We start from the raw sequence: 14,585 nt of genomic DNA on the forward strand, positions 1-14,585 counted from the left end.
CCTGGAAATATGCTGCTAAGGAAAGCAGCAGAACTGTTTTTGGGAAGAATTTTCATTAATTTTTTGTCAGGGGTGCTGTTGGCAGGTTTAACCTGTCCATGGGAGTCAGGTTGTGCTAGCAGGACCTCGGGGCATGCCTTCTGCTCCACAGTTTCTACAACTGAAACCTCACAAATGCGTTTCTTAAGCAGACTAGTGAAATTAAATGAAGAATTTAGTACAGTTATTAGCTACCTGGAACTTAAAGTTGCAATTTTAAGCAAATTTATTGAGGCATATGGATTTACCATACCAGAACAGCTTTCCTTCCTGGTTTTTATTTCCTGTGCTCTGTCATCAATTGAATTGATGACAGTTGATCAATAGAATTGGTACAAGTGTTTTAATTTTACCTTTGTTACAGAACTTGCTTGGCAACTGAAAGAACCTCTTGCTTTTTCTGGATAAATTTCTTGCTGGAGAAGGTCCCCCCACCCAAAGGGTTGTGTTCTTGGTGTCAGTGTGCTCAGGCAGGGTTTGCTCAGGATGGTGCTTGGTGTGTTCTGAGCTGTCTCAGGGTCTGGTTTGGAACAGCTGAAGTAATGTTTCCAAATCATTCTCTGGATGAACCCTGCTTGTCTGAAAAGGGACTGCTGGGCTGTCAGTCTTCTGTCTTACCCCATCCTGGATCTTGTCTGTGCATCCCTCATCCCTCACTTGAATAATGATGTTACATTTGGGGGTGTTTTTTTAAGTTGTAAATAATTTGCTTGTTATTAACCTGCATTGCAAAATTTTTTTGCCCACAAGAGAAAGAAATAAGGTGCTGAGAAAATAAATGAAGTTTGTGCAGAAAGCGCAAGGGAGAGTTAATGCTCATGATTCATTTGCTTTGGAATTGTCTTCTCATTCCCCCATACGAGTCATTCAATTGGTATGATGTCTTCCTCCAAACATCTCGATGAGTCTTGCTGTGTGGGAACCAACTTCTTTTTTTTTTTCCTTGCAGAATTTGGTGTTCATTTAGCAGAACTGACTGTAGATCCCCAGGGAGCTCTGGCCATCCGTCAGGTGAGTTTACCTGCAACTGTAGAAAGAATTTTGATGGTTGTTTCTTCAATTTTTAAAATATTCTCTCATGTTTCCAGGTGAAAAATTGGAGGTAGCTGTCCATTACTGCTTCTCCATTTTTCTTTTACATTTCTCTAGAGCTGTCACTATCTTTTTCACCATTATTCAGGTGTTATAAACTTACCTTTTTCGAAAAGAATGCTTTTTGGACTTAAACTTGGTGCTGAGAGAGCACTGTACTGGGAGTGGGCACAACTTATGAGGTGGGTGGTCAGCATCGGCGAGCAGAACTGTGACTTGTCTTTGCAGCAGCTTTTTCGGTAGATGTTTTCCTCCTTGAGAAGGAAGTTTAGGTTCTGTATTTCTTTAGTTACCATGTGGCCCATATCTTGTGCCTTTTTAGAGGTGGGGAAATACAGCTGCTGCCTTGGGTCGATGCCATACAGGCCATCATTGCTCACTGAATGGCCATCAGTTCATCTTTTTACTGCGGTAGCTTTTTTTTTTTTTGTCTATTTCACAAAGATTTTTGCATTTTTGGCAAGCTCTGTTGCCCCTCTAAAAGCAGTATGGTGGGATGTGAGACTGAGCAAATGGGTCACGGCTGATACTTGCTGTGGTTGCAAGTTTTGTTACTGATTCTTTACCTCTCTTCTAATACAGCTAGCGTCTGTCATTTTGAAACAGTATGTGGAAACTCACTGGTGTTCTCAGTCAGAAAAGTTTAGACCTCCAGAGACCACGGAAAGGGTAAGATTTGCTTTCATGTTGTCTACTTTGAGACACTTGATCCGTCAAGAATATTTATTTTGTAGGTGGTTTAAAAAGTGGCAGTTCCCTTGTGTATTTTGAGGATTAGTGGCTTCATTTAAGGTTTTCTGACGTTTTCCTCTTTGAAAATCTGTTTTCAGTTGCTTAAAACAACACTAGACTTGATAAGCTTGGGCTAATTTCTGTAGGAAAAGTTCAACCATAATGTTTCTGCTGCTCTAAGAGCAAGACTAGAAGAAAGCTGCTTTGTAAGTTTTACAAATACTGATTCTGGCAGTTCTTTTTCAGAGATTTATTAAATCTTCTGTTTTTCACTGGGACTTAAAGGCTATTTTCCCATGACAAATTTCAGTTTAAAGGTCTGCTGGGTTTAATTAAAAATCTGTTCAGTAGGAGCATCTAACAGCTAAAACGGCCAGAGATGTGAGCCCTTTGCCCCTTTGACTGCTGACTGGACCATCTTTCACGTCTAGGGTATGATTCATCCTGTCCAGGGACAGTTGCTTGAAATAGATCCCGTGGATTATGCCCCAGAAGTGCTGGCTTTTTTTTCCTGTCCTTTCAGGGTTGAGTGACTAGTTGTCATTTATTAAAATCTTCCAAAGTAAGCAAACATAGACCCTGACACTGGAGCTGGGTTTCATCTTGGATAACTCTGGGTGTCTTCCAGATATCTCCATCCTATCTCACTGCAGCTGTGAGCTATTTACTGTATGCTTGGCCGAGTGCTCTGTGTGAGAAGAGCGCTACGTTACAACACCCCTGCAGTGTTCCATTAACAGATGACGTAGTGTAGTGTTTAAGGTTTCGTTGTCTCATGAGCGTTCATTTTGTAAAACCAATGTTGAATCAATATCAGGAAACAGTCATAGGGGTATATATATTTTTTTTCTTTTTAATTAAGTTGCTTTATGACTGGGGATCTGTTTTGCTAAATGATGTTATTCTCTACAGGCAAAAGTTGCTATTAGGGAGCTCCTACCCAATGGGCTGAGAGAATCGATCAGCAAAGTGCGCTCCAGTGTGGCTTACGCAGTTTCAGCAATAGCCCATTGGGACTGGCCGGAAGCCTGGCCCGAGCTTTTCAATCTCTTGATGGAGATGCTGGTTAGTGGAGATGTGAATGCAGTGCATGGAGCCATGAGAGTGCTTACAGGTATGTGTACGCCAGAGCTTTGGCAAGCCTCACGTGGGAAGCAGTTTAGGCTTTTCCTTACCTTAGTATCCTACCACTTTTCACTCCAAACTGAAGAAATTGGAATTTGCTGCTTCTCTTCTGCTGGGCATGCCTGTCAGTCACCATTGAATTGCCTGCTCGCTAGATGTCAGGAAAGCTGGGGAAGAAGGTTCTGTGCTACAGGTTACAGCTCAGAAGGAACTTTGGTTACAATACCCTGTTTTCCTTGGACCTGCAATTTTTAGTGTGATGTTTTTCTGTTGGCCTTCAAAGGATTGCTGTGGGTAGGCCACATGACACTGGTCTAGTCAAGTACAAATCAATGTGTTTCCAATATGTTGTTAGTGTTTCCCAAAGGTTCTGTTGTTGCTGTTGCCTACAAATTGTTTCCTTAAAAGAGCTTCCCTTCTTTTTCCATTTTCTAGAGTTTACGCGGGAAGTGACAGACACGCAGATGCCACTTGTTGCTCCCGTCATTCTTCCAGAGATGTACAAAATTTTCACAATGGCAGAGGTATGATCTTCACTCTTAATTTGGTACTAATGACATTAGAATGTTTCTTGGAGCAGAGAAACTCCAGATTTAATGGTTAAGCTGTACTATAGTATGAGTTAGACTTAAATAATTTTCTTGATGATGTGATAGTTAATTGTAGCCAGTGTCTCAACAGAAAAGTTGGAGCCAATGATAAAGAGAATCAAGCTATATCAAAAAGTAAATACAATTAAAAGAAAATTAAAGGAAATAAAAGTATCTTGTGTTCCTGATCTATTATTTAAACTTTTTTCTAGGTGTATGGTATTCGCACAAGGTCGCGTGCGGTGGAGATTTTTACCACGTGTGCTCATATGATCTGTAACATGGAGGAACTGGAAAAGGCAAGAGCTGAACTTACCCTACAGCATACATTGAATTCAAACTGAGCAAGTTTGAATTCTAAATAGTTGCTAATATGCAAATGAAATGTTAAGGAATTATGTACTGTGTCAGCTGTAATTCTTGGGAAGAGGGTGTAATTTAATAACATGTAAAGTGGCTAACTCTTACCTTCTCACGCATGCCTTGATGCTCTGACTTGGTTTCTGTAATTAAGTTTAACTTGTGAGGTATCAACAGACGTGCTTGTAACAGCTCAGAGAAAGGGGAGTCATTGTAGGGAGGAGATAGTGTATCATCCCTTTGTTTGGAAATCCTTGTCACAGGTTCCAGTCTCCAGGTGAACTGTGTCCTGGCCCTTGGGCGAGGCGTTGGTTACAAGGCTGGAACTTCATCACTTGCTTTAGCATGTGTGTTAGCCTGTTGTTCCTAAAGGGGTGGTGGAAACCAAACCAAGTATTAGAAGAGCAGCTCTTGAGGAACAAAAACACTGTGCAATTAAGCAGCTTTGTACATGAGTCCCCTGTCTGGTTCTGAGCACATCTGCATTTTATATGGCCTTTGACAAGTGGCTTTCCCAGCACTCCCCAGACAATAAATTGTTCTTCTTAACTTTTTGAGGGGTGAGGGTAGGCAAGAGTGACTCTCAATCTAGTGGCTGGTCATTGCTGAGTGACTGTATCTGCTGTTTCCTCCCTGTTTGCACAGCGAGCAGTTCAGTGGAGACTTTGGGAAGTTCTAATAATTACACCATATCCACTGCACTGACAAGGTTACGGTATCATGCAGCTGGTACAAGTATCCAAAAGATAGGAACAGCTCCCCATTGTCTTATGCTGGAAGAGGGCTGAAAAGTGTCCTTTACATTGTAAACAAAACTGCTTCTGTTGAAATTTGACTTAAAAAGATTGCCTCTTTTTCTTTTTTTTCCTGTAAATTGCTAAGGTGGTATTTCAGAGTTCCTTTAAACATACAACTTTGCTGTCTTAGCTCTGGAGGTATGAGGAATTTTCTCAATAAAATTATTTTTGTCCAGTATTACTTGCTCTGCCAAGCACTGCTTATGGAGTGCTTTGACATCTGGAAAAGTACTGACTGCATTTTCCTATGAAGAATCATGGTAATCTTCAGGCCAGCTGTTGATACTCAGCTCACAAAGAGCCTGTTTGGTGTGGGGGAGGGTGGCTCAGGAGGGAGATAAGTGTCCTCCCAGGGTTCAGTGTAATTGCTGGTGTGTGATGTAGTCACCCCAGGTTTCTTTCATAGCCTGGGGGGGTCTGGGTGGTAGGGTGCATATATCATAGGTGATATGATTCATCTAATCAAGTGAAAATACCTCTTTAGGAGGACATGCACTACTCCTGAGACTCTCCAGACTGGACTGTCTGGATCTTCTATTTAGAGTCTGAAGTGATTAGCTTAGATGTAGATAGTGTTTTGTAGCAGTCTGTGCTGTGCAATTTTGAAGGGTGGGATTCAGCTGAGCTTAGTTCCCAGCATGAGGAGAGAGCCAAAGTGATGTCTGAAGCAAGTACTTCATGTGACTTTGTAACATTCTACCATTGCCATGACTCCCTCTTCAGTTTAGTAGCAGAAAAGTGCAATTTCCATTGCTTCTAGTGCTTTACTTGTCAGCCTTCGTGGTTCTGTGTCTGGTATTCACCTGTGCTTGCATTAATTGTAACCAGGGTGCAGCCAAAGTCCTGATTTTTCCTGTGGTGCAGCAGTTCACGGAGGCCTTTGTTCAGGCCCTGCAAATGCCTGATGGACCTACATCAGACAGTGGGTTTAAGATGGAAGTCTTAAAGGTAAGTCACTTCAGACTGATTAAAGAAAGAATTGAATACCAATATATTGTCAGATGTGCTGGAAAGCAGAGAAGCTTGAGCGCCTGTCACCTCTCCTAGTACTGCCCCTGTTGCAGTGATGTTTTTAGGCTCCCAGCACCATGCAACATTGAAATAAATTGTTCTGCCTGTACTGAAGGTACCTGTGATGAGATGTGTAGGGATCTGTCCATAAAATGATCCACAGGAATTGATCCATAGGACAACCTGCCCTTGTCATTTGCTTATCTAAGACATCTTGGATGCATCTTGTTTGGACACCATGCTTGGTACTTAAGTATCTCTTTTTCTAAAGACGCTGCGGAATTCTGCTGCAATTAAGTTTTTAAAGCTTATTTGCAGGAGCTTTTCTAGACTTGCCTGATAAATTATCTGCAAAAGAGAGACAGAAAGTCTTTGTATTCTCACAGTTTCCCAAATAAAGAAAACTGGGTTGAAGAGCTCTATGTGCGTGGGGACAAGAGTGCCAGTGTAGGTGTGATGATCCCTTCGACAGCTGGGAGAGCACTGGAGGTCTGGGGTGCGGTGCCTGCAGTAGTCTCTTGAAAGATGTGACAGGCTGGGAAAGTATTTGAGGAAATGTCATCATGTTCTTGCTCTGTTCCTTAATAGTGTGTGGGCAGCTGCTTTTGGCCACTGCTGGGTAGGTGCAGTACAAGAGGGATTTCAGTCTGAAGACGCCATTGTATGTTGGGTGGCGTAGATGGCAGCAGGAAATCAGTATGGATTCAGACAGTAAATTCAGGAGATCTGCTGCTGACAAGTGGTTTGTAGGAGGCTTTTTGTGAAGAGATGAGTATTCCGGCTGTTGACTCGGGGCAATTCATGAATTTGTCGCTTAAGAGTTTTTAAGCTGATGATACCAGTTTTCTAAGGGAAAAGGGATCCAGGTAAAAGACCTATAAATTGCCTTCCCTTCCAGAAAAGTGGATTTTGTAGTCATTGTAATGCAGAAGAGACCTCAAGGGATTAGTTAAGCCAGCTCTACAGATGAGATCATTACAGGAACCCCTTGAAATGCTGATGCAATGGAGGAGGGAATTGAGACTTTATTTAGAGTATATTTTCAACCAGATGCAAACTCAATCTTTTTTTCCTTAATGAAGTGCTATGCAGCAGATGACAGGAAGATTTTATTTTTTCCTGTCTCAAGAGCTTTGTACTCCAAGGTTCATGGAGTTCTCAGTGGAAGTCAGAGGCAGCCTTGACCTAAAATGTCTTGTGTTCCTTATAAGAACGTTATGCAGGACAGTGTCGAAAGCTTTAATGAATAATATTGAAGTGCACACATCTGCCTGAGCCACTAGGACAATTATCCTGTTTTAGAAAGTAAGTAGGTTGGATCACATCATGGTGAGCCCCTGCTACTTAATTTGTCCCAAATCTTTCCAATTGTAGTCACAAGTTTAGAAGCAGCTACCAGCAGGAAGGTCGGTGCCTTTAACCCTTGGCTAACGTTTGGCTTTAGCATGTTCTCCTGCTGCTAGTTAGTATTTATTTTACATTTTTTATCCACAAATTTGGGGATTCCTTGTCTGTAAAGACACAAGTAAGAAGTGAAGCACTAAAAGGCTTTAATACAGAGTGACTTTGAGGAGATGTTAAACAATTAGTAGTGAGGTTGGATGTTGGAACAGCTGAGGGGTTCAGAGCTGTCGTGTTTCTCCTCCAGTGGTGATTTCAGTGTGTCTGTGTGGTGACTCAGGCTACAGGTGTGGATGCAGTCAGTTATCACCTGGCTGGACCATTAAATGTCCTGCTTGGGGAGCAGCTTGACTTTGAAGAGAGATGGATAAAGATTTTCTTGGAGGATGTAATAGTTGGTGGAGCAGTACGTGGGGGTTGGCAGAGGAGAGGAGGAGGAGGTCTGTGAAGCAGTTCTTTTAGCTCAAACAAGGAGTGGGAATTGACAGAATTAGCAGCCAGGGGTTAAAATACAACATATGATGGAGAGAGTGCTCTTTTTTTAATGACTTGCACTGCAGGAAAGCGGTGAGGTTGCACATGCAGCCTTCTATTGTTAGAACTGCAGAGCTATTGCATTGAAAAACTCTTGCTGCTCCAGCAATGCTTCCTGCAAGATTGCCTTGGCATATGGCTTAGAAAAACTTGCATGGGGTTCCTAAGTAGTGGCATATAGGAGGAGCCTCTTTAGATGCTGCTGTGGCCATAGTCGGGGTGTTGAGTTTGCAGCAGTCGTGCAGATCAGGTTCAGATCCTCTGCCAGCACCTGCATAAACTTTTTTCCAGAGTCTGGTTTTTGTCCCCAGGCCTTTCTGTAATGCTTCTGTCACCTCCCCGACTCATTCTCAGACTTATGTATCTGGATTTTCTCTGGCTGCCCACTCTTGGCAGACATAGTGGCCACAATACAAATACTAGAATGATGGGTTTTTTTCTGGAAGTCTTTACCATACCAGCAAACTGTTGCATTGTTTTCATTTCCAGAGTTGTACATCTTGTGTTATCCCTTTCCTTGCCTGTGAAAGAGCAAGTATGAAGAGAGGTGTGTTTGTCAGAGTTCATGCAAGAGAGGGGACTGCCTGGTCAGGAGTGAGAGGAGGAGACCTTGGTGGCAGGAAGATACTGGATTATCTCAACTGTTAATGAAACAGCAGCCCGTGATTTGAGTGTTTGTTGATGTTTTTCCCTGGTTTCAATTCTGATTGATCCTCTTTTTTTCTTCCAGGCTGTGACAGCACTTGTGAAAAACTATCCGAAGCACATGGTTTCGTCAATGCAGCAGATCCTGCCCATTGTCTGGAATACCCTTACAGAAAGTGCCGCCTTATATCCTTTGTAGTGAATGGTTTTAACTAGAATAGAACAAGACAAACTCCGTCTCATACACAGTAATGACCTGAACGCTGCTGAGAGCATGGTACACAGAGTAGTCCACTGTGACAGGCAGAATACAGGCAGCTATGGTGAGGAGGTGCTGGGTAGTTCTGTTACTTCCCTGGGCTCTATTAAGTTTCCTTTAGCTTAAAAGTCATATGTGATGAATGATGTGAGTGCCTGTGTTATACTGGCTGTAGAATTGCAGCCTATCTCTGCGTTGTTTCTGGTACTCTTTGGTGAAAATTGTTTTCTTAAAAAGATACCAAGTCAAAAAGACTTCAAGTAAAGGAGAACCTGCAGTATCCCTTGCTGCAGCAGTGCTAATGGCTGGTTACACCTGCTGCTGAAGTTGATTTGCCTTTTGAATTTTACAATAGTCATTACTTCACTGCACAATCAGCCATGTTAGACGTGTTCTGTTGGTAGTTTTCCCAGTACTTGCAAACTGGTAAGTCAAATCTTTCCATGTTGTTAATCCAAAAGTTGCTTTTTTAGCCTTTTCTAATGAGACAGTAATTGTAGAATACTGAACCTTCTTGTAGCTTTTTCTGATTTTTTGTTATAAACACCAGAATTGAACACTGAGTTGTGATAGTAGCATAAGGTCTGACTGAGCTTTTCCTCTATAATTTAATAAGAATGACTGTTCTCCTAGAGGTCATAGATCCAGACCTTTTTATATCAAAACTGCTTGCATAGTCTTGTGTTTCAGAATCCTGCTGCGTGTTGGGTGATAGGCTGTTGTAGAGTGAAAATGGGCAGGGAAACCATAAAAGCAGCCTTAGTTCCGGAGCAAGTAGAGGCTGTGTAGTTTCAAGGTCCAAGGGTTTTGGGGGGGTTTTTTAGACACCTGTTAAAATACGAGAAGCTGTTTGTTAAATTTTTGATTATATGTTTCTCCCTCTCCAGTCCTGACTCCCACTGCAGTCCTGCTGGCAGCTGAGCTGAGAAAATAGTTTTGTGTTTGCAGAAGGGGAGAGTCTTGTCCTTCCTTCCCTTGCCTTTGCTCTGGCACTTGTTGGACCTTCAATTTGCCATCCCCAAAGAAACCCCCTTCCTCTCCACCCCCAGGTTAGTGTTTTGCCACTTCCCAGAGTTGGAGACTCGTGGAGAGGCTTGACGGGGAGCAGAGCCAACATAAGGTAGCACGTGGGATCATGAGGTGGCTCCTCACCCTTCGACAGCAGTGAAGTGTGAATTGGCTCATTGTTCCCTGGAAAGAGGGAGTCTGAGTGGTCCATTCTTGCAAAGTTTTAACATAAATGAAGTTTTGGATTATCTTGGAAGATGTGATTTAAGTGAATCAAATATCTAAAATATATACTGAGGTGATGCGGAAGTGGTTTGTGGAAGTTGTCTTTGAAGTTGGGCGAGGCACAAGGTTCTGGGGCTTGTCTCTGAAACACAGGACTGTGTGTAAAGTCAAAGATTTTTTTTTTTTTTTTTAAAGAAAGAAACTTCCCCAGTTATCAGAAGCTTTAAGATAGGAACAGATTAATTCCTAAATAGATGCAATTCATTAGAAACACGCATATTTACTTAACTCCATCCACTTATGTGAGAACAGAAGTAAATTACACAGAAGAGGTGGAGGACCCTGTGGATTCTGATGGTAAGAACTTGTTAAACTGCACTTCTACCTCCTCTTTTGAAGAGGAACGGACTTACCTAGATATTGTTGTCGTAACAGTGACTGAAACACTGTAGGAGATCATGCTTAAAGGTACATTTATGGTGTTAGAACAGTGTCCATCATTTCTTTGCAAGTTATACGTGATTGTGATCAATGAAGACGTGTAATTTAAGTTTTCTAACAACTCAAGGAGTGAGTTCTGCAGCAATTTTGAGATAAAAGGAGTGGGACGAAAGGAAACCAAACAGGTTTTGGGTTGAGCTTGATCAGTTTTAATGAGAGCTGTGCAGTGAGGTAGGAGGAGAGCAGAGAGTGATGAGGTGAGACATCCTTCTGGGGCTGCTGCTGTCCTTGCTAGTCCAGGAGTAGGAATAAACATTATCTTGTCAGACAAGCTAACAGTTTGTATTTATTTTTTATTTTTATTATATTTAACACCCATTTATACCCTTCTGTATGCTAGCATATCCAGTCACGGGTTTTTGTTTTCACTTCTACCCTTCTGTGTGTTGATGTATTCAGTCATGTTCTTTTTTTTTCCACTTCTTTGTTCAGGTGAAGTACTGGGCTTTGAAAATCTAGTGTTCAGCATATTTGAATTTGTTCATGCCTTGTTGGAGAACAACAAATTTAAGAGCACAGTGAAGAAGGCTTTGCCAGAGCTGATCTATTACATCCTCCTTTATATGCAGATCACAGAGGAGCAGGTGAGCACGTTTGTCTTGTGTAGGAAGCAAATAAGATGAGAGATTCAAACCGACTAATGTCCTAGGAAGAGTTGCAGTGCGTGGAAGCTGCGTAATCTAATGCTGTTTTGGCACTTTGCTGTGCCAGGAGGTAGGGCAATAGCATCCAAATGTTCCTATGTGGTGTAACATGGACAACAAATCACAGGATCACAGAATGGTTTGGGTTGGAAGGGACCTTCAAAAATCATCTAGTCCAAGCCCTCTGCCACAGACGGGCATCTTTCACTGGACCAGGTTGCTCAAAGCCCTGTCCAATCTGACCTTGAACACTTTCAGTGAAGGGGCATCCGCAGCTTCTCTGGGCAACGTATTCCAGTGTCTCACCACCCTCACGGTAAATAATTTCTTCCATACATCTGATCTAAATGTGCCGTCTTTCAGTTTAAAACTGTTGCCCCTTGTCCTGTCATGACAAGCCCTGGTAAAAAGTTTCTCTCCATCTTTCTTGTAAACCCCCTTTATATATTGAGAGGCTGCAGTAAGGTCTCCCTGGAGCCTTTTCTCCAGGTTGAACAGCCCCAGCTATCAAGTTCTCTTTCTTCGTTCCTTCATAAAGTATTGTGCTGTGATAATAAGGATTATCGTGTTGAAAGGGATAGCCAGGTTTCTGTGATAGTGCAAAAACTGTGCTAGTGGTGTGAAATAGTTTGTACTGAAATTCTACATGGCTCCTGACCTCCCAAGCTGCTATCTTTTTGTTTAGGTAGGCATGCATAAAAACAGGCACTCTGTTCTAAAGGTTCATCTGCTTCTCCCATTCCTCATCTATAAATAAAACTGTAGCATTGATTCCAGGTCAGTCATTAGTTCTGTCAAATTCTGATCTTGAATGAGGAGCAGAAGAGCGAGATGAGCTCAGAACAGAGGGTCTCTTCTTTTCAAGGATTTCTGCAATAGAATATAAGAAACACCAGTTGAAGACTTCTTATGACAGAGAAAAATTCTGAAAGTAGTTTTGCAAAACTGAGATTACTGGGAGCAGAAAATCTCCCTTTCACCTTTAGTGTTCTGTGTTCACCATCCACCACATCCTTGTCTCCTTTCCATTTCAGATAAAAGTTTGGACCGCAAATCCACAACAATTTGTGGAGGATGAAGATGATGATACGTTCTCCTATACTGTGAGGATTGCTGCACAGGATCTGTTGCTGGTGTGTTCCACATTTAGATAGAACCAAAATAAAAATAACAAGTAATAAATGTAGCTTTGTGTAGGGCATTTGGAGAAAAGGACAACTTTTAGAAGTCTATACAAGTAAGTGTTATAATTTCCTTCTATACAGGCTGTGGCTGCTGATTTCCAGAATGAGAGTGCATCTGCTTTGGCTGCAGCAGCTACAAGACATTTACAAGAAGCTGAGCAGGCTAAAAACAACGGTGCTGAGCACTGGTAAGGAGCTGGGGCAGCAGGGAACGACGCTGGTACGAGTGACAAGCTCTTTTGCAGCACTGCGTACAGCACAATTTAATCACATTTTTTTTGTGACATTGCTACTGATGGGTAAGGGTGAAATTTGAGAACTCTGAGTAGAACAAGGAAAAGGAAGTGCAGTAGTTCTTGAGCTGGGTGCCGAAATCTTCACATGTAATACTTGCAGCAGTTCCTAGCACCAGCTAGCTGTCCCCAGACTCCTTCCATCCAGACTCTTAACAATTCCTTAAAACATATAATTGGAAACTACAATTAGTTATATGCAGTCTGAAGAGAAATTGTCAATACTTTCACTTTCTGTTCAGTTAATTGAGCTCAAAATTTCAGGCATATCTTCTTTTACTTGATGTAAAGAAGAGATACCAGTGCTGTATGCAGATGTGTTCAATTTCAGAACTTCAGAGTTGCAGTTTTTCATGTTACTGGGGGATAGGAGGAGAGAGCTTAAGTGCAAGAGTACCTGGTTGTGGTTCCATAACTGTCCTCTCTTGATTTTACAGTGCATTTGCTCAGTGTTTGTCTTTATTTTGAATATTAGTGTCAGAGCAGCCACTGTGTATGGTGAGCAGCAACTGAATGTCAGAGAAATCGGATATTGAGTCCCTGTCTGCCTTATTTGTCTTTAAGTTTTAAAGTAGGTTATTTGCGTCACAAATAAAACCAAGGAGAAGTGGTGTTTGCCCATAACCATATTTCATCATCATTAACCAAACAAAATTCAAACATAGACATTTTTAAACCTTTAATGTACTGGGTATCACAGTGCTGCTGCAGATAGAATAACCAAGCAAGGCACAACTGGAGATGTAAACCTTCATAGAAAAGTCTCATTTCTTATTGTGGGAACAAAATTGGTGAAAGAAGTAACAATTATCAAGTAACTGATACTTTAGGAAGTGATTGAGAATGCTGCATATCCTGGGTAAGTTTCCAGGCCTCCAACTTGCAGAGTCTTGCAAATACTCATTTCTTTCAGGTGTTTTTAAATTCATTGCTTTGGTATCAAGAAAATAGTTATGGCAGCTTAGACAAAAAAAAATTAATGGTTTAACTGCAGTATTTTTATTTCTTTGTTAAGGTGATGGTGCAGGAAAAACCTAAAGGCATCTGAATTCTTTTGCAGGTGGAAAATACATGAAGCTTGTATGCTGGCCCTGGGCTCTGTGAAGTCTATTATTACGGACAGTGTGAAGAATGGTAGAATACATTTTGATATGCATGGCTTCCTGACAAATGTTGTTCTTGCAGACCTCAACCTTTCAGGTACATTGGCCTTTGCCATTACTCAGAGTAATTGCTTAGTGCCAGAGCTTGGAAAGCTCTTACCAACAAAAGGGTCTGATGAATCAGGTTGCTGTATGTGTGCGGTGGTGTGAAATGCAGTTTTGCACATTGTACATGTGGAAGGGAGTAAATCTTATCTTCTGAGTTCACACACACTGCCAGGTCTAATAGAAGTCCTTTAAACTGTAAAGTTTCTCCCAGTTGTATCTCCTATGAATAGAGAAACCTCAGAACTCTTCATTAATATATCTCCAATATGGGGAAATTGCTGTTTACCATGGGAAAAAAAAAAAAATCATGCTGAGAGAGTTGGGGCTGTTCAGCCTGGAGAAGAGAAGGCTCTGGGGAGATCTTCTAGTGGCCTCCCAGTACCTGAAGGGGCTACAAGAAAGCTGGGGAAGGACTTTTCATAAGGGCAGCTAATGACAAAACAAGGGGAAATGGGTTTAAGCTGAAAGAGGGGAGGTTTAGATGAGATATTAGGAAGAAGTTCTTCACTGTGAGGGTGGTGAGACAGTGTCCCAGGTTGGCCAGAGAAGCTGTGGCTGCTCCTCCCTGGAAGTGTTGAAGGCCAGGTTGGATGAGGCTTTGAGCAACCTGGTCTAGTGGAAGGTGTCCCTGCTGCTGGCAGGGGGTTGGGACTGGATGAGTTTTAAGGTCCCTTGCAACCCAAACCAGTCTGGGATTCTATGATTCTAAATGTGGGACGCTATGCTTTCAGCTGAAGCTCACTGTTGTCTGGATGCTCGAGCCTGTAGGACTTGGAGATGGAGGGGCGATTGCTTGGGGAACTTGGTAGAAAGTAGTTTGTCTGTTGTTTTGTATCAGTTTCTGGGAGAGACACCAGCAGTGTTTGAGGCTTCAGAATTCCTGCAGCAACATACTATTCCGCTTTCTTTATGCTGAGGTTGGCACTAGTCATAG

The 14,585-nt window shown here is 42.0% G+C and overlaps 1 protein-coding gene across 1 annotated transcript in view; it reads left to right on the forward strand.

Annotated features, from left to right (window-relative positions):
• Positions 1-988: 988 nt before the first annotated feature.
• IPO9 (importin 9) overlaps positions 989-14,585 on the forward strand; it is a gene marked incomplete at its 5' end in the record, with an annotated part of 19,374 nt that continues 5,777 nt past the window's right edge. Inside the window, 12 exons of the mRNA XM_029086707.1 lie at positions 989-1,050; positions 1,714-1,800; positions 2,776-2,977; positions 3,424-3,512; positions 3,791-3,877; positions 5,564-5,683; positions 8,412-8,512; positions 10,117-10,175; positions 10,752-10,903; positions 11,998-12,096; positions 12,229-12,335; positions 13,501-13,640. Of these exons, the coding sequence (XP_028942540.1) occupies positions 989-1,050; positions 1,714-1,800; positions 2,776-2,977; positions 3,424-3,512; positions 3,791-3,877; positions 5,564-5,683; positions 8,412-8,512; positions 10,117-10,175; positions 10,752-10,903; positions 11,998-12,096; positions 12,229-12,335; positions 13,501-13,640 (1,305 nt within the window). The remainder of the gene's footprint in view (positions 1,051-1,713; positions 1,801-2,775; positions 2,978-3,423; positions 3,513-3,790; positions 3,878-5,563; positions 5,684-8,411; positions 8,513-10,116; positions 10,176-10,751; positions 10,904-11,997; positions 12,097-12,228; positions 12,336-13,500; positions 13,641-14,585) is intronic.

This window comes from Antrostomus carolinensis, unplaced genomic scaffold (assembly GCF_000700745.2).
Source record: "Antrostomus carolinensis isolate BGI_N321 unplaced genomic scaffold, ASM70074v2 scaffold11429, whole genome shotgun sequence".
Lineage (NCBI taxonomy): Eukaryota > Metazoa > Chordata > Aves > Caprimulgiformes > Caprimulgidae > Antrostomus > Antrostomus carolinensis.